At 33.0% G+C, this 20,153-nt stretch overlaps 1 protein-coding gene across 1 annotated transcript; it reads left to right on the forward strand.

Moving 5' to 3' along the window:
* Nucleotides 1-429: 429 nt before the first annotated feature.
* On the forward strand, nt 430-6,323 carry LOC111897863 (bifunctional 3-dehydroquinate dehydratase/shikimate dehydrogenase, chloroplastic). The gene is made up of 10 exons (XM_023893803.3): nt 430-848; nt 3,611-3,719; nt 3,885-4,100; nt 4,185-4,525; nt 4,644-4,707; nt 4,822-4,930; nt 5,016-5,165; nt 5,252-5,400; nt 5,481-5,643; nt 5,888-6,323. The coding sequence occupies exons 1-10, from the start codon at nt 649-651 to the stop codon at nt 5,929-5,931; spliced, it is 1,545 nt and encodes a 514-aa protein (XP_023749571.2). The 5' UTR covers nt 430-648; the 3' UTR covers nt 5,932-6,323.
* Nucleotides 6,324-20,153: the final 13,830 nt, after the last annotated feature.

The following is a 20,153-nucleotide window of genomic DNA, read 5'->3' on the forward strand; positions in this document are numbered from 1 at the left end:
TTATTATTTTTATAATTTATATATTATATTATATATTTTTAAAATCAAAGTGATTTGATCTCTACAAACTAGAATATAAAACTAAATTTCAATTCATGACAAATTTCATTTCTTTGATATATTTCAATTACTTCGTAAAGAACCTCAAACCACCTAAATATAAAAAAAAAATATAAAAAGTTGTTATTTTAGAAAAACTTTTAAAAAGATATAAAAACATAACTAGATATTTTTGTTAAGTAAGATAAATAAAAAGTTGATCCCACAAAGATAGTGGATTAACTATTAGTGACTAGAGAGAGCTTTTTTATCCAACAAAAATTAATTTTGGTAGCAACAACTTTAATAATTTTAAATGATTAAATGAAGGTTGTAGATAATAGTATTTTATAAACAATTGTTGTGAAAGTGAATAAACACGTGGTGGTAAGCTAGACATTCAGATTCTCATCGTTCTCCAATGGGCCAAAAATATTAAGAACCCAAAACGAAACAGCAATCCATCATCTCATTTCTCATATCATATATCATCACACATTAGTGGGTAGGTAGCTTAGCTGCCATTCGCCATTTATTACTCAATTTCAAGCCTTCCAATTTCAACTAAAATTCTTCGTCTTCTACACACACACACACACATTCAGAAAGATGGGTTTCAGGAACAAGTTGCTAGTATGCGCCACAATAGTAAGTGAAACCAGAGAAGAAATGGTGAAATCAATGGAGAAAGCTAAAGAAGAAGGTGCAGATCTTGTTGAGCTTTGTATAGATTCCATATCTCCCTTCCGTCTTTCTGAAGTCGAGCTTCTTCTCAAACAAAGAACTCTCCCTGCAATTGTTTCTTTCAGGTACCCTCGTCTTTCTTTTATTTACACTTTCGTAACCTTCTCTTTAGTATATTACCCTTTTTTGCCCTTGCACCAATCTCATGTCTTAATCACACAATAAGAAAAAAAGAAACCCAAAATCGTCATTTACTGTATCAAGTTGTATGCTTTATTACTATTTTGCCCTTACGCCAATCCCATTTCGTCGACATCACATCCTTAAATCGTGAACTCAATCAAGTTGAAATTTTTATGTTACTCTTTTGCCCTTAAATCTTTAACTCAATAAAAATAATAAGAGAAACGAAAGGTGTCAGCTTTAGGACTAGTTTCCATGTGTTTTCGATTATGCTACATTGCAGCAAAGCACCTTTTCTTTTCATCAGTTGGCAAATCATTGGGAAATTTTAGAAGGTCGTTTTGGTAATTTTACATCGGTTGTACTGTTTCCATCATCCACACACTGGGTGTTGTATTCTTGAGTCAGTTTTAACTTTTCACATCAATTCCAAATTTGCCCCTGCGAGTTTTGGTCAAATTTGGTCCATAAAGTTGACGAGAGCAAGACAAAATATGGTGATGGTGGGGTTATATTTGTAAAATAATAGAAAGGTAGGCGAAGAAGACGAGAGTCCAGGTACAGATGCACATGGAAACTGGACGCCACCAGTGGTTGGTAGGTGGCTATGTCATCCATGACTATTCTTCTTCTTAGTAACTTAATAAATAAATATCTAAAAATAAGATATAAGTATAAAAAGAGTTATTATTATCTCAAATGTACATTTCTGGCAAAAAAATAGTACATTTCAAAGTCTTATTTTCAGGCTTATATTTTGGATTTCGGATTTGGACAGAAAAAAACGTATTCCCGAATTTTAAGTACAAATCTAAAATCTGACAATAAATCCCAAAGTTGTAGGAAATTTTTTTGTTTTTACTTAAATCTAACAGAAAATAAAAAAAAAAACATAGCAAACCAGAGTAAATACGGTACAATAGCATAAAATGTGACATCTAGCAGATAAATTAGGGTATTAGGCATTTTGAAATGTGCATTTTGGAGATTGGTAGAGTTTTTGAAAGACAATTGTGCTATTTAGAAAAAAAATACACATTATATATTTATGGAAATCTAAAATGCCTATACCGGAAAGGATGGTTACTTTTGCAAATGGCGAAAAATTAGTTAATTTTTCTATATTTTTAAAATCATAGGTCATTTTTGTGAATATATACCCGGAATCAATCAGTTTCAAGCTATATATTTTATAGTATATAAATTACATCGTGATAGAAGATAACAGAAAACAAGTTACAAAACTAACAAAAAATATATAATTAATATCTACCGCATCTTGTCGGGTTCCTTTTAAGTTAAAAGAAAACATTAAGACATAGTTTTAACATGTGGTATCATACATTGAGTCACTTGTTCGAACCTTTGTTTACTTTTAAGTTTTAAGCTATATTGATTTTTTGTAAGAAGAAATATCTGTTCGATTTAAATAATATATGATGATAGATTTTTATTTCATAAACCTAGTGGATCAGATAATAATAATAATAATATATCACCATCAATGAAAATATGGTATCAAATCAATTCACCACTTCCATTAATGTTACATGGGTGTGGCAGTGGCAGAAGTTGGGACACATTAATTCTGTGGCCATGTCAATCTCGTTCCTTGTCTTTAATGGTCATTAATTTTGGTGGTGGAGTTTATATTAAAAAGATAAAAGATTATATGCATTTAATAATTTCGTGTAAAAATATATATTAATGGAAATACATTATACCACCTGTAGAATAATGTTATAACTATTCTACAAAAATAATTTAAGAGGTTTCTAATTTCGAATGCATAGTATTTAAATCGACTAATATTTAAATAACTAAGTTGAAATTGTTATATCTTATTACAATGTTATATATATATATATATATATATATATATATATATATATATATATATATATATATATATATATATATATATATATATATATATATATATATATTTCTAATTGTCATGTTTTCATTGGTTCAAATATGTGTTGCCCTAATCATTCATTTTCCATATAACTCTTCCCTATATATATATATATATATATATATATATATATATATATATATATATATATATATATATATATATATATATATATATATATATATATATATATATATATGCCATCATCCTTTTAAGTTTCAACCACATCGAAGTCCAAATTGAATTATATTTATGAACTCATATTAACAGCAATGAAGATCTATTTATTCTCTCAGCAAAAAAATCTTGGTTATAATATAAATTGTAAGCTTTGATATTTAAAAATTCAAATATGTTTGATGTATCTTTTTGGTGATTAGAAGAAACGTTATTCTCGTGTTAAAGAAGTAGGTGGCAAAATCTCATAACAAGAGTCCATATCAAATAACTGGCCATATTTAGTATAATTTTGTTCCTTTTTTCAATATTGTCCAATAAAAATAAAAGATACAATAGTATTAAAATGAATTTAGTTTAAAAATACAATATTTTCTTTACTTTATAAAGTTTTCACTTTAATTGATTTTTCGTTTGTTAATAATAAATTAATATGGATAGCTTTGATTTGTTTGTTAATAATAGAGGCAAAGCATTATATGGGCTTTGGGCCGATCTCAGTTCGTAATCATAATGGGCCTTGTCCAAGCAAAACCAGACGTTGAAAATAGAGATATCATAATATTATACTCTACTTGATGAACCGACAAGTTTGTTCATAATTTACAGGTTAAATTCGCAGAAAAACTCATACAAAGGAGATTCGAAGAACAAATGTTTACAAGTTTTGAGGCTCGCCATCGAATTGGATGTCGAATTCGTCGAGATCGACTTTGAGGTAGTTCCAGTTATCGTTTTTAAAGTCATCACATTGGTTGATTTCCCCAAATTTCAGAAAGCGCATTCTAGTGAATTCTGCCTGGAGGCTCCTTAGAATGAACAGCTTTTCGTAAGGGGTTTGGTTAAGTTGTGATGCGATGCTCTTCGTTTGTGGTAATTTCAGCTGGCTTTCGATGTTATTGATGAACTAATGCAAAAACGAGAGAATAGTAAGATAATTGTATCAAGCCACGTGAAAAGCGGAGTTCGTTGCAAAGAAAAATTAGGCAATTTGCTCGTATGCCTCCAATCTACTGGAGCAGATATAATCAAAGTTGTGACAGAGGTGGCTTATATTACTGATGTAGCACCAGTCTTTCATGTCCTCACTCATTCCCATGTATGAACTCGCCTTCTCGCAAAATTTACAGCTTTGCTTCTTTCTAATACTTGTAAAACCCTAGACTTTGCATGGAATGTGTAGGTCCCTGTGATTGTAAGAGCTGTTGGAGATAGAGGTCTTATCAGCCAATTGTTGGGCCCAAAATATGGTGCCTTCATGGTTTATGGTTCATTAGGAGACAAATCTATACCTGGCTTGCCACCTCTTCTCAGCATCAAGAACGTTTATAAACTCGATAATGTGGACACAGATACAAAAGTATTTGGTGTTGTCTCAAATCCAGTAGGTCACAGCAAAGGTCCTCTGCTGCATAATCCAGCTTTCAGATACTGCAATTATAATGGAATTTATGTCCCCCTCCTGGTTGATAACATCAAGGAGTTTCTCAGAGTTTTTTCATGTAACGACTTTGCTGGTTTCAGGTACTTGATCTAATCACAAAACTAGTTTTCAAAGTTCATCAATTAAAAATATAACACTGTTATTGATTAGGTCTTTCTAATGCATTCATTCATGTATTCTCTTTGATGGAACGAATAGTATTGGTCTACCACATAAGGAATCAGCAGTAGCATGCTGTGATGAAGTCGACTCCCTTGCTAAGGTAAGAAACTAAGAACTAAGAATAACATAATCTAAGTGAAATTAAACCATTTATCTGCAATTAAAACATGAAAAGGTTAAAGCTGATTCTACACATTCTTTTTCTGATTATCAGTCAATTGGAGCTGTAAACACCATTGTTAGGCGGCCCACTGATGGAAAGCTCATTGGTTACAACACAGATTGTGATGCTTGCATTACTGCAATAGAAGATGCTTTGCGAGGTTGGTAGCATTAGCATTATAACTTATGCAATGATCATATATTTTATTATTTTTGAATCAGTAATTCATGTTTATTGATGAACAGAGAGACAAGTTTCAAATGGGGATGTAGCAAATGTGTCCCCAATTGGTGGAAGATTGTTTGTGTTAGTTGGAGCAGGTGGTGCTGGAAGAGCATTAGCTTTTGGTGCCAAAAGCAAAGGAGCACGAGTTGTGATTTTTAACCGAAACTTTGGTAATTAAACTTTAAAAGATGTGTTTTTTTTTTTAATCTTAATGTTATGAATCTCTTCTGTTGACTTTATAAAATTCCTAAAACAGAGAGAGCAGAGTCTCTTGCACGAGCAGTTTCAGGGGAGGCTTTGCCTATCGAACAATTGGATGCATATTGCCCTGAAAACGGAATGATTCTTGCAAATTGTTCTGCTATTGGCATGGAACCAGATGTACACCTGACACCAGTTTCCAAGGTTCTCTTTTCTTATTAATATGGAATATGTTGCATTTATGAAAATGGGATTATGAGTTAAAATGTTTTTGACATGTTCAGGAGAATTTGAGATCATATGATCTTGTATTTGATGCGGTTTATACACCTAGAAACACACGGCTATTGCAAGAGGCTGTAGAGGTGGGAGTTACAGTTGTGAGTGGTGTTGAGATGTTCATCAGACAAGCTCTTGGCCAGTTCAGATTGTTCACCAATGGATTAGGTATTCATCTTTTATCAATGTTAGTTTTAAGTTAAATTGAAATTAGAAAGTATTGTGTTCATTTCTTGGAAGAAATATATATATATATATATATATATATATATATATATATATATATATATATATATATATATATATATATACTTACTGCTACGAGTAAATAAGAAAGTCTTTGGTACAAGAGAATCTTGAGATATGAATAGATGTTATTTAAATTTTTTTTTTTTTTTTTATGTTGTTACAGCACCTGAGGATTTCATGCGCAAGGTTGTATTAGAACAATTTTGACCATTCAACCATCCTCACCATATATAATATATATATATTTTTATCAAAATTCAAACCCACAAGTTGGCGGAAGAGAACAAAACCACAATACATTTGGCAGATGAGAAATTCCATAAATCTTGAAAAAGAGAAGGGATTCAAATAAGAAGATGATTTGTGAATTGCAAGTACTTGGTCTATTATTATTATTATTGTTATTATTATTATTATTATTGTTGAAGTAATTGGAAATTGGAATTATTGTATATTGTTATTGTATATATAGCTTATCAGCTTTTGAGTTAATAATGGAGTGCAAGTGCTTCAACGGTTTGAACCGTTTATCGGAGGTTGTGACTTTAAGTAATATTTTTTAATCAATATTTGGAATAGCAAACAAGCGCTTAAATAAACAGTTTTGTACTTATTTGTTCTGTTTTTTTTCTTCAGTTAACTATGGTATGATTTGGCCACTTTTGTATAAAGTGAATACATTATCAATGCTTTTGTTTTGATCACGAAACACGAATGCTGTCTACCTGATTCATTGTGCTGGTGATGGATAATTACTTTAATAGGAAAAAAAATGAAAAAAAGAAAAGATGAATTGTATAAAAAATACCAATAATTTTTTTTGTACATATATCATCAACCAACTATAACGTTTGTACACGTATAGCCATTAAACCTAACATTTGCTCATCAAAATATCATTATGTTATCAGTAGGTTACTAGTCACGCCGCTAACGCGGATTTTACTGTTTATTATGTACAAATTATACCATTAATTTTTTTTTACACATTTTACCATTGATTTTTTTGTGTACATTTTATCATTAATCTCATATAATTTATTTAAAAAAAATATTATTTAAATAAATACATATTATTACATAAAAATGAGTTTTCAATTGCCTATTGTGACCCCCCATTGTGCAAGGTTTGGAAGAGAGAGGATTCGTTTTTTACAATGATATTAAACACTCCTTTTTTACAAATGCATCATATATTTATGTTGGTCATATTTCGATTAAAACCTACAAGATTTGAACTTGACACTTCCCTCTAGAATAAGAAATACTCAGTTATTCACTATTTTAGCTGAAGTTTAATAAACTTACCCTTATAAAATCATTTTACTATCGGTAAACAACAATATAATTTCAATGCACTTTTCTAATCATCAACCGTAATAAAAAAAAGGTGGGATTAAAAATATAATATTGACTATTTATATATTTATACATTTAAATATATTAAATTTAGCTAAAATAATAGATAATTGAATATTTATGTATTTATACATTTACATATAATAATATATACAGACAATATATGGTCTTCAAATGTCAAAATTTGTATTTATACATTGAAATATCTATTTATACCTAAAAACAAATATTTATTGTTAATATGTTTTATATGTAAATAAAAATACGTATTTATATATTGAAATACTTTGTGTTTACTTGTAAAAATACTTTATACTTATATAACAATATTAAATTGTCATCTTGGTGGCTTGCCAGGTAAGGTTTGGGCACTCTAGAAGGAAGTCTTCGGTTCAAACTTTGTTGGTTTCAATCAAGACATGATCAATTAAAATGTAATGTATAATTATAAAAAGGAGTGTTTAAGAGCATCGTCAAAAGAGAACCCTCTCCCTCAAACTTTGCAAAATTGGGGAGCCGCAATGGGCGATGGAGAACCCATTTTTAGTTAATAATCTGTATTTTTTGGAATGATATTTTTTTGAATAAATTATATAAGATTAATGGTAAAATGTGTACAAAAAAGTTTAATGGTAAAATATGTATAAAAAAGTTTAATGGTATAATGTGTACAAATAAAAAATTTAATGGTATAATGTATACATAATAAACATTAAAATTCACATCAGCACATGACATGCTACGTGGTTGGTGACCTACTTTATCGATAACGTAATGATATTTTTTGAACAAATATAAAATTTAACAGTCATACGTGTACAAACCTTATAGTTAGTTGGCAATATGTGTACAAAAAAAAGTTTAATGATGTTTTTTCTACAATTCTAATACATTATTACCCATACAACTCATTTATCCGTGAAAAAATAGTTTTCCCTTTGATGGTTTAATGGTTTAACTATATGAAGAGTATATTGACCTTGTAAAAGATATAAAATGATTTTCATCTATATGATTCAGGTTGTAAACGAACTGAACGAACATGAACAATAGCTTGTTCATGTTTGTTCATTTAAGTTAAACGAACATGAACAGATAAATGAACAAAATTTCTTGTTTGTGTTCATCAGTTTTATAAATTACCTTGTTCATGTTTATTTATTTATGTTCGTTAAATGATAAATGAACAAACATAAAAAAACATAAATGAACATAAACATTCAAAATAAGAATTGTAAAATATGGAATCACTGCTACAAATATTTTAATCATATTAATATTTACCAAATCCCTAATTGCTAAAATTGAACTACTCTTTAAACGTCACTTTACTCTCATCCGTTGTATAATATTATATTATATAGTATGCTAAATGAACATAAATGATGAGTAATGAAAATAATTAAACATACAAGACCATAATTAATGTTTGTTCATTTAACTAAATGAACAAAAATTATTGTTCACGTTCGTTTATTTATTAAATGAAAGGACATAAACGAATTTTTAAAGGAATAATTAACAAATGGTGCGCTTAACGTTTGGTTTGTTTACAAACTAATAGGGTTTGTTTACAAACTAATAGGGTGAATGGATACGGACCCTATAAAATAGGTTTGTAAATAAAACAATCAGGTATCAAATTTCCCTTTTGGTTGTTTGTACGTTATTATTTTCTTAGATTAAATGAAGCGATGCAACTTTTCTCATTCCCTTTTTCCTTCTACATTTGCGTAACGTTATTTTTATCACACACATCCTACTTCTTTGCCACACCAAGAGAATGTTCTGCCATGCCATATTTTTTTATTTAAACCATTTAATTTAGATAAAAAATAAATTTTTAATTAACTGAAATAAAAAATACATAAAAAGAAATTAAAAATATGATCTAACAAATACCAATCATGGTCCTTGCGGATCGGATCATTCCTATAATATACAAAAAAAAAAAAAAAAAAAAAAAAAAACTCCAGATATTTAAGATCTTTCTCTTTGAATAAGATCTCAATTCCAGCAACGGTTTCATTAGATATCTTACAACTAGAATCCCTCTTTTTCCCAATCCAATCACTCCACCACCGCGAACCCTAGTTAGATTCAATCTTGCTACACTTTTTAGTGATTGGGAGAGCCCAAGTACTCTCTTTCGGATTCAGGAAAGAACTCTCGTAGATCTTTTTACCTTTTGGAAGATACATGAGCGAAACAATCAACCTATTGATATTGGAAGACCCAACGGATCTTCTAATGTATCATTTATGGGTCCAGTGGAATTCATAGGTATAGGAAGAAGCCATAACAAATAGAGATTCTTTCTTTCGACCATATTTCTATTTTTAATACGATATATAAGGACCGCTACTCCAAAGAGTATTACACCCTTGATTGTGAAAATATTGATTGCTTGTTGAACCCTATGAGTTGTGTGAAAGTAGTTCTGTCAAATCGGGCCGTCGTGTCGTGATTTTGTCTGACACGACACGACACGACAAGTTTTTTTGTAATACGAACACGACACGACACGATGTCGTGTTTTTTTTCACTTACACGAAAACGAACCAATTAAAAAACGACAACACGCCACGACACGACAAAGATAATATTACATAACTATTATTTTATTTAATTCATATTTAATCATATATAACACGATAAAAACGACAAACACGACAAAAACATGCTCAATCGTGTCAATTTTGTGTGGATTTGTAAACACGAACATAACACGACACGACATCGTGTTTTTTATTTTTTACACGAACACGACACGAAAACGAATTCGAATTTTGATTTCGTCCCGATTTCGTTTCGTGTCATATATTTTTGTCGTGTCGTGTCATAAATTGACACTCCTATGTGAAAGTAGAATACTCCAAATTCAGGAGTCAAAAAGCTTTATAAAACGTTCTTGGTGGAAAAAAATGTGAATGAAAGAACCCATTGAATTGAATTGTGTCCAAGAATCTTAGAAATAGTGAGAATTCTTGACCTCGTTTTTTTTTTTTTTTTTTTTTTTTTTTTTTTTTTTTTTTTTTTTGAACCGGCAAATACAAATATACTAATCTACTCCTAAACTAACACCTAATTCCACATATGTCCACGACGGGACTTGAACCCTCGACCTCAAAGAGGGAGGGCACCACCTGATACCGTTGGGCTAGAAGCCCTTTGAATTGACCTCTCTCAATTCTAAAATCCATGACTTGAATTCATGTCATGTCATTAAATTCCTCCTGATTTATTAGAACTAAAAGAATTTCATTTAAGCATCTCATGCTTTAGTTGAAAGATTTCATTTGAATTGGAATATGGTTATTAATTATGACCCGCTAAGCATCCATGACTAAATGGTTAAAGCACCTAACTCATAATTGGCAAATTCGTAGGTTCAACTCCCTACTGGATGCACGCCAATGGGACCGTCCAATAAGTCTATTGAAATTAGCTATGTATCAATGAAATCTAACCATCCATACATAACGAATTGATATCGTATATTCATATCATACCATCTGAACAGTACAAATTAGTAGTCTTATTGAGACTAAAACTCATAGGGAATCAAATCGATTTATGGATGAAATCAAGTATGCAACATTTACAGAAAAAGGTATTCAATTATTGGGGGAAAATCAATATACTTCTAATGTCGAATCAGGATCAATAAGACAAAAATAAAGCATTGGGTTGGTGTCAAGGTAATCGCGATGAATAGTCATCAACTTTTGGGAAGGGTTAGAAGAATAGGACCTATTATGGGACAAACAATGCATTACAAACGTATGATCATTACGCTTCAACCAACTTATTCTATTCCACCAATTAGAAAGAAAATAACTTAAATCAAATATACTTAATAGCATGTCGATACATTTATACAAAACTTCTACCCCGAGCACACACAATGGAGTCGTAGACAGTCAAGTGAAATCCAATCCACGAAATAATTTGATCTATGGACAACATCATTGTGGTAAAGTTCGTAACACTAGAGGAATCATTATCGCATGGCATAGAGGAGGGGAAGTCATAAGCATCAATATCATAAAATATATTTTCGACAAAATGAAGAAGACATATATGGTAGAATCGTAACCATAGAATCCGACATGAATCGAAATGCATACATTTGTCTCACACACTATATGGATGGTCAGAAGATATATATTTTACATACCAAGGGGGCTATAACTAGAGATACCATTGTTTTTGGAACAAAAGTTCCTATAAAAATGGAAAATGTCCTACCTTTAAGTGCAGTTTGAACTACCTTTGAGTGCAGTTTGAACTATTGATTTACGTAATTGAAAGTAACCAATTAGGTTTATGACGAAACCTATAAATCAATCACTGATCCAATTTGAGTACTTCTACAAGATAAACCTCAACAGAAAACTAAAGAGTTACGACAACAAGTGATTGAGTTTAGTAGTTCCTCATATAAAGTTATTGATTATATAGATATGGTAATATTTGATCACTTATCTTAGGACACGTGATTGACTGGGTCAGAGTTCGACAGCGGATTTTGGAAGCTATAATTTGTTGATCGATTTTGGGAGTTATACTGGAAATTATAGTTATTAGACTTATTCAAGTGCGATACTGTTGGATTAGGTATCTAAGCTCATAACTATAATTGGTATATGCTTGAATTGATAGTAGCGCAGTCCTTTTGGGTAGCCTTTAAACCTAAAAATTGAATATGATAGCTTTTAGAGAGAGAAACTGATTTAATAATTTATTATATGATTAATAAATTAATTGAGAATCAAAATAAATAATTTGTTAATATATTATGAGAATAATATATTAATTGAAAATAGTATTATTTAATTAATAATTAATAAGAAATTAATTGGAATTAATTTTGGGATTAATTGAATTAATTAAAAGTAGGACTAAAGGTTAAATAGTTGGATATTGAGCAATTCTAGAACCTTCCTAGAGGGGGGACGAATTCTAGAAGGCTTTCTAGGGTTTCCTTGGGCATTAAGGGTTCTTGGATGCCTTAGGGAGGAAGTTAAGATATTAGGGTTATCTTGGAGATACCTACCTTATCCAATACCTTCCTATCACCTATATAAACTCATCTAGGGTTTCATTTTCGTATAATGCTCTTCCAAGAGGCATAAGGATGAAATTCTTCTTCTTCTTGTCTTTCTCTTCAAGCTCCTTGGTTGCTTGGGTTTGGGTGTGAACCATTAGAGGGGCTACACTTGTGACGCTTGCTTTCAAGAGTCTTTCAAGAAGGTTTTGTTTATTTATTTACTACAATAACTAAAAGGTAAGTAAACCCTGCTTTTGTTTTATTAAATTCGAAATTAGCCTAGGGCTTGTAAAGTTTTGTTGTTTAATAAAATATTACTTCAATAGAGTTATGACGTAGATCCTTAGGTTGCATGTACCCTTAAGTGTTAAGGATTTATCCACGTTAGTGCATGTAAAACCCATAAAAACAAGCACATTTGGTTTTCATCGTCCTCTCCTTCATCAACAAATCCTTCTGTAGAAGTTATAACATAGTGCAGATCATCCTACCCTCTAGTGGAAAACATTGATCCACTCATTCAAGCTGTAAATTCTCCAAGACTAGCATCTCCTCCTCCTCGAGTTGTAACTGTCTTTACACTGTAAACTCCTCTACAACCTATTGCTACCTTTCAGGGGGTCTTGTTCCAACTTCCAAACGAATGTGCTCTCTCGGCTCTCGATATCGGTTGGAATGACTAAGTCACTTGGCGGAAGACCGACCAAAGTTGAGAGTGATGTGGCTAACGTTAAACATATAGTGTCTTTGATTGATAATGAGGACAAAATGATTGAAGACACTCCTCCTAGCTCTCTAAGAAATGATCAACCACCACCACCACCACCATCTGGTAATAATCCACCACCACCACCATCTGATAATAATCCACAACCCCAACATCTGATAATAATCCTCCACCACCATCATCAAATCCCCATCCTCACACTCCATCTCCATATTATAACTCCCCTCCCCAAACTGATGATGCTAAAAAGAAGGAGTATCAAGAACCGGTGAGGATGACTACAATTCCAGTTCAACCTGGACAATCTGAATCACAAAGAGATGATAATCAAGGAACAATGGTTGTTATTCAGTTTGAAATAGTTAGTGATGATCAACCTATATCGGAAGCTGATAATGATTAGTCCGATACTGATGATGTTGCTTATGAATGGCTTCTTGATATGGACTTCATGGCACAGACTGCTATTCCTTTAAGTATTGTTTATCCTGATGTATCTTCTAAGGGGGAGATTCATCAAGGAACTTACAATGACATTGAGTCTGATGATGATCAGCTTAATCCAAGAAAAAGAAAGGCTTCTTTACCAAGAGGAGCAAATGAAGCTGAAGTTGGAATTTCCTCAGTTGCTGGTAGTTCTTCAACCCCTCTTCCTTCCAAGAAAAGCAAATTAACGGTTGATTTGGAAGAATTGGCTAAGAACTGGAAAATGACCATTGAGGAGGTCAAATAAATCATGCTGGAGCATAATGCTTCAGTTCGAAGACAAAGAGATGAACGTCGATCCATCAAACTTTATCAGACCTTGCCTCTGCTAGTGAAAGGATTAATGATCAAAAGACAAGTATTTAATGTTTCAATATCGATGTTGCAAAACGAAATATGGTTTCTGAGCTGAAGGATCAAAATGACAGGAAGAAATTTAGATATGTTCTAGCTTGAAGATAAAAACATGATCCCATCATCAAGGTTAGGTGATCCAAACCTAAGGATGAATTGCTCAAAATTCATCTGGTCAGGACGAGTGTAGAGTATGAATAGACTGAAGTTGTTTTTGCTCATGAGTTAGTTAAATACGGCTACAATGAGTGGATCCAAATTCAGGAGATAATCTCAAAACATAAAGGCGTTCATACTCAGGAGGTAAAGTTGGTAAGTCAATAATTTGTTAACAAAGTCAAGAAGCTGAACTTAGTGACTTCAGCTGGTCCATCTCAACCATCTACCTCAGATAGAACAAGCAAGCCCATAATGTCCAAGTATACTAATTTCCTCCTTCCATATGACACTATATACATAAACAACAAGCTGACAGTGGGTGTTGAGCCAGTTAAACACATGTTCATTTAGGAACTAGAACATGGTATCTTCTACCTTGATAGTAAAAATCAAATATACTTTCAACTCACTGATGATCTTATTGTTGCTCCCACCGAGCATCTGTTCAATATTTGTTTGGATGGCATTCGTCATAAAGATCTAGAATGAGCCTATCATGTGTTGATCTATCTTGAACTTAGTAAGCATTTTACTGATCTTCATCTTGATGACTTTAAGTGGTTGAAACATGAGATTTTGAAAGAAGCTGAAAAGTTTTCCAATGATGATTTTGATGACTCCTTTGGAGATTAGATTTGACATCATTAGATAGTGGGAGATTGTAAGGTCACATCTTATGATCTGATGAGTCAAACACATAACACGTTGTCCACCAGCATCAACTTGATTAGCGACAATGTGATCCCCATGATCTTAGTAATCTTTTGTATATTAGGCAGATATACTCTTTAATTATAGAATAGACACTTGATTCGTAATCTTAGTGATTAGGTTCATACTTTACATAGATTATAATATATCCTTAAAATAATGGGATATCCATTTCTGTAATAGTACATAGTATACTATTAGGGTTAAACCCTAATAGAGCTTTGTGCCTCGGTTTGTGTGACTGTTCTCTTTGTGAGAACCTTTTCTTAGTGAAAACATCTTTGTGATCATCCCTTGTTCTTATGTTTTTGTTTACTCTTTGTCTTGTCTTGTTTGTTCTTCATTATTCATACTTGAGTATATCCGATCAATACAAACCTTCACTTAGTCTGGACGGTTGTACTCCGGTTAGTTAGAATTATGTTTATATGATAGGTGAATCTATCATATATGATTAGACCGGTTGGGTCTAAATGAGAAAAGGGAGGTGTGAGGTAAGAAGAGATGGGAATAAATATGAGATGGGATGAAGAGGAAATAGAAAGTATGCCCTAGATTGAAATGAGAGTAATATGTGAGAGAGAATGTGTAACATCCCCATTTGGAACGTATCACAATATTGTCCGCTTTGGGCTCCTGGCACAAAAACTTCCCAAGGGGTCACCCATCCCTGAATTGCCCTCGCTCGGGCACGCTTAACTGCAAATTATAACCCACCTTCACCCCCTATTATAACCCACCTTCACTCCATCTGGCACGTACCACAATATTGTTTGCTTTAGGCTCCCGACATGAAAACTTCCCAAGGGTCACCCATCCCTGAATTGCTCTCGCCCATGCATGCTTAACTACAGAGTTCTTATGGGATATGTTTCCCTCACAGCCTTAGAAAACGTTGTGACAAGGAATATATCTACACCCCTTATAGGAAAATGACTCGTTCTCCTTCCTTATAAGCGGTGTTGATACCTTTCTTATCACAACGTGTTTTAAATCCGTGATGGCAGCAAATCCTATAAGAACCCCGCAGTTAAACGTGCCCGGGCGAGAGCAATTCAGGGATGGGTGACCCCTAGGAACTTTTCGTGATGGGAGCCCAAAGCGGACAATATTGTGATACGAAATAGAGTGGAACAAAAGGAAAAAGATGAGATGAGAAGAAGGAATGAGATGAAGTGGATCAAAAAAAGAAGGAATGAGATGAGAAGGCATGAGGTGAGATAGAGTAAGAAAAATGGAAAAAAGAATAGAATAATAGAGTATAAATACATGAAAATAGATTAAAGTATAACTCACCATACTTGTGGTATGATGTTGTAGATTCTTCCATGTTTTGCAAATGCATGTTATATCCGTTGTACGAGAGGATGTAGGAGCACAAGTGTGACAACCCGAAGTTCGTTCCGTCAATAAAATTTGTCGTTTTCGAATTGTTTCCGTTTACATTTTTAAATTAAGTCATTAATTTTAAGTCTTCTATTATGACTTAATGGGTGTCCAACAATATTAGAAACTCATGATAAAACCCCATTTTAGTAATCAGAGAATTTTTAGTTTCGACCATATCGGGTTACGACAACTTTATCGGGTGCGACCAAAAGCCTCGTCTAACGTCAGTATCGGGTAGAATTCCGCCGTGTCCCAAACTCGAATCATATATAAAGTTCAAATGACCTCACTTTTGAAGCTTTTGCACCCTCTCTCACTACTCTCTCTCTCTCTCTCTCTCTCTACAATTCAATCCTTGGTCCAAAATCGTTCAATTCAAGCCCCAAATCGATAAGGTAACTATCCTAACTCATAGATTAACATCCTTAGCCTTCAAATTCGTGTTCAAACTATGAAATAGAACCATCAACATGTTTTTATGCCCCCTAGAACAATCCTAGGCCGTAAACACACATAAATTGGGTTTTGGAGCCCCAAAACCCTCCCAAATCAGTTATGGAGCTTGGAAATGACTTAAGGGCTTAGTGGAATGGACTAGGAACACCATAAACTCAACATTTAGGGGGTAAATATGAGTTTACGGCCCAAGAACATGCTTGGACCGTAAACACCCTTTCATGGGCAGTAAACTCCTTTTAAGGTGTTAAGATTCCCCTTAAACACCTCCTAAGCCTTGGATTAAAGTCTAGAAGCAACCACAATCAAGTTAGGAGCCTTAAACTTGATAAAAACAAATCCCTTATGAGTTCACGGCTATAAACCCCCCAAGGAAAGGTTCTTGGGCAGTAAAATCCTATATCTTAGTCAAATGATGCCCTAAATTCATTCCATGGCTTGTATAATGGCTTAGAATAATGGCTTAGAATCACATGTGATTAATCTAGGGCCACCAAAACATGAAAGGAAAGAGTACTTAGGAGCTTACGGCCGTAAACTCCTAGTTCACGGCCGTAAACTCCATTAAATGGTCTCTTTGGTGGTTTAATCCTTCCCTATACCCTATATTTGATCCTAGCTAATTTCCCCAAATGTTATAAGGCCATTTAGCAACCAAGAACCCATCAACCATGAGTTTATGGCCGTAAACTCATGGGGACATGGTCTTAGGGCCGAAAACTCCCTTAGGAGTTTACTCTTGAAGAGCAAACCCCATATCTATGCCCTATACGCCCGTAGATGCCACCCGAGTCACTCCGAACACTTGATTTGAAGTGTTTTCGCGTCTTGGAGTGTATATTCATATCTAATTAGTGATTCAGATTCAAAGTCTAATTAGATACAATTGTGTATCATTTCATATTACATAGGAACCTCACGCGTAATCAAGCCCCAAACTGACACTTAGCATCCAAACCGACACGTTTCCCGTCTGGTGAGTTCATACCCCTACCCTTTTTCAGTGTTTTTCAATGTTTTCAGGGGGAGAATACAAGCATAAGTACAAGAAATTCTTGTACTCAAAACTTATTATTTCATGTTTTATGTTCATATTTTCGTATGCTTTTAACACTGGAAATCGAATCGGACAACCGTTTAACTTGCAGAATTAATTACCATACTGTTTGTGAAACTTTTTATAAAATGTTATAATTTATACTTCACAAATAATTTTCACATTATTTATGTTAAAATCATTAACCTTATAACTTTGATACGTCCTTGGTAACACTCCCCCGAGAAACGAGAGTGAAGGACACATCCTGGATAACACTCCCCTGGATACGAGAGTGAAGGACTGATAGACAGAGTTCTCCGTATTACTACTTTTGAAATTCATTAATCTTAACGATTGGAGTCATGTCCTTAGCAACACTCCCCCTAGTTACGAGAGTGTAGGACTAACCCTGTAACCAGAATCTCCTGGAGGGAGAACGTGACTTGAGTGTATAGATCTATACGGGATTGACTATCCCACACCTGGCTGCTAGCTACAGCCGAACTGAAAGGTTCAAGGGTGATAAAAGTCATAAAACGATACGGGCCCCGTTCCGAGCCTTATCTAGTCGTTAGTATGGTTATAAAACTCGCAATCTAGATTATGAAAACTTTTCAACTTACTTATTAGTTTTATATACGTGTTAAAACTAATGCACTTCACAAGGATAAACAGGTCTTCAAAATACATTTCTTACATATCATTTCAGATCGGAAACCAACTTCTAGGAAAAATATGGGATTTTCCTGGGATAACCACTGTTCATAACCAGACTTGTGTAACAAACAGATAACTAAACTTTACATATAAGAAAATATGGGATTTTCTTGGATTCGTAACTTTTTCACGAAACCGAAAGGAAACTTGTTCATTTTCAGAAAACAAATCGCTTATGAACTCACCAGCTTTATGCTGATTTTCAAACTGCTTGTATTCTCAGGTCCACATTAGACAGGTACCCGCAATCTTTTTGTAGAAGACGGAACCCGTAGAAGACACGTCTTTACTTTTGTTCATATATACATATGTATAACACTTGTAACACTTTACTTTCAAACAAATGTAAATTTTCATATGTAATGTATTGGTTGTTTACTTTGCTTACTATGTACATTGGTTGTGATACTTAACATGAAGTCACCTCCGCCCCGGAACGTTTCCCCCCTGGATTTCGGGGTGTGACAACAAGGACTTGGACTAGAAGTAGTTTTACTTTTGATAATCCTTTGTTATTTAGATTTTAGTTAGGTTTTATTGTAAACCCAATTATACCCTGAGATGTAAAGTGTTTTTATGAGTTAGAATTCCACATTTGTTTAGAAAACTGCAATAATCCCTAGATAACTAGATGAGAAAAATTTGGGTAATTACAATAGCCTTTCCTATAAAACTCATACATACCACCTAAAAATCAATGACATCTAATGTCACGCATAATTATTGGGGTTTCTAGGTTACAATAACAATGTACTTGCGGAATTTCACATAACACTTATGAGTACATGCAACCTAAATAAATCTATGACTTTTCACTATTAATAGCAACATAATTTATGAAACAAAAGTTTTATCCTACAATAATTAAAATTTCTAGTAAGAAAACATACCTTTAACATAATCAAATATGTTAAACTCCTTTGATCTTCAAAATTCCATGGAAAGCAAGTGCCAATAATGTGAACGCCTCTAATGGCTCACACCCCAAACCCTAGAACACTAGAACTTGAAGAGGAGAAATGAGAGATGATGAGAAACAAATTTCTCATCATAAAATGTATTGACCATGAAATTTGGTAAACAAGAGTCCTATTTATAGTTTAGGTGACTTGCAGATAAATCCAGATTTGAAAAACTAAATATTAGATTTAATCCTAGTTCAAAAAATTTTCCTTATCAGCAACCATGAGGATTCTAGAAACCCTAGAAGCTCCCTTAAAGCAATCCCACCTATAGGAGGTTCTAGAATTGCTCATTTTATTCAATTATTAAACAATTACAATTCACCCATTGTACATTTAATTAATTCTAATTAATCCCGAATTAATTTTAGATTAATTTTTATTATTAATTAATTAATTCCATCTATTTATAATTCATTCAAAATTAACTATTAACTACTTCCAATTAATATATTAATCATATAATATATTAACAAATCATTTTATCGCTCTCCTAATATCAATTCTTGCTATTTCTGGTTATGAAGGCAACCCAAAAGGACCTTACTTTTATTCCATAAATTTATATCAATTTAGTCATGACCTTGACCAATTAGTTATGACCTTGGACACTTATGCCAATAATAATCTAGTGAGAAAATTCACTCGATGCTAGCAACTATAGTCTCACAAGCCTCTGATGGATAAACAACTATCATGAACCAGCTAAAACCAAGCAGAGGTCCAACCTTAGTCTAACCACCACTAAAAATCAAATTGGTCAAAGGGTCAACGATCAACTAGTTAACTAGTCAAAGTCAACGATCAACGGGCAAAAGCGCCACGTTCAACACCTGATGTGTTGCGTCCACTAACAAACAAAAATAGTCATGAATTTGCCCCTCGATGTGATGCTTTCTATGGGATGGCGCACCATATTTTTTGGGCAGAAGCATTTCTTCCTTAAGTGCTTAATCCTGTAAGACCAAGGCTCATAGTCTCATATCTAAATCAAACAAGGGTCTTAATGGATAAAGT

The sequence above is a fragment of the Lactuca sativa genome, chromosome 8 (genome assembly GCF_002870075.4).
Source record: "Lactuca sativa cultivar Salinas chromosome 8, Lsat_Salinas_v11, whole genome shotgun sequence".
NCBI lineage: Eukaryota > Viridiplantae > Streptophyta > Magnoliopsida > Asterales > Asteraceae > Lactuca > Lactuca sativa.

Excerpts from the sequence above, each read along its gene's own strand:
- LOC111897863 (XM_023893803.3), top strand. The coding sequence starts at position 649 with ATGGGTTTCAGGAACAAGTTGCTAGTATGCGCCACAATAGTAAGTGAA. Across the intron at positions 3,720-3,884 it reads TCGTCGAGATCGACTTTGAG|CTGGCTTTCGATGTTATTGA; the intron begins GTAGTTCCAGTT and ends TGGTAATTTCAG. Across the intron at positions 4,101-4,184 it reads ATGTCCTCACTCATTCCCAT|GTCCCTGTGATTGTAAGAGC; the intron begins GTATGAACTCGC and ends TGGAATGTGTAG.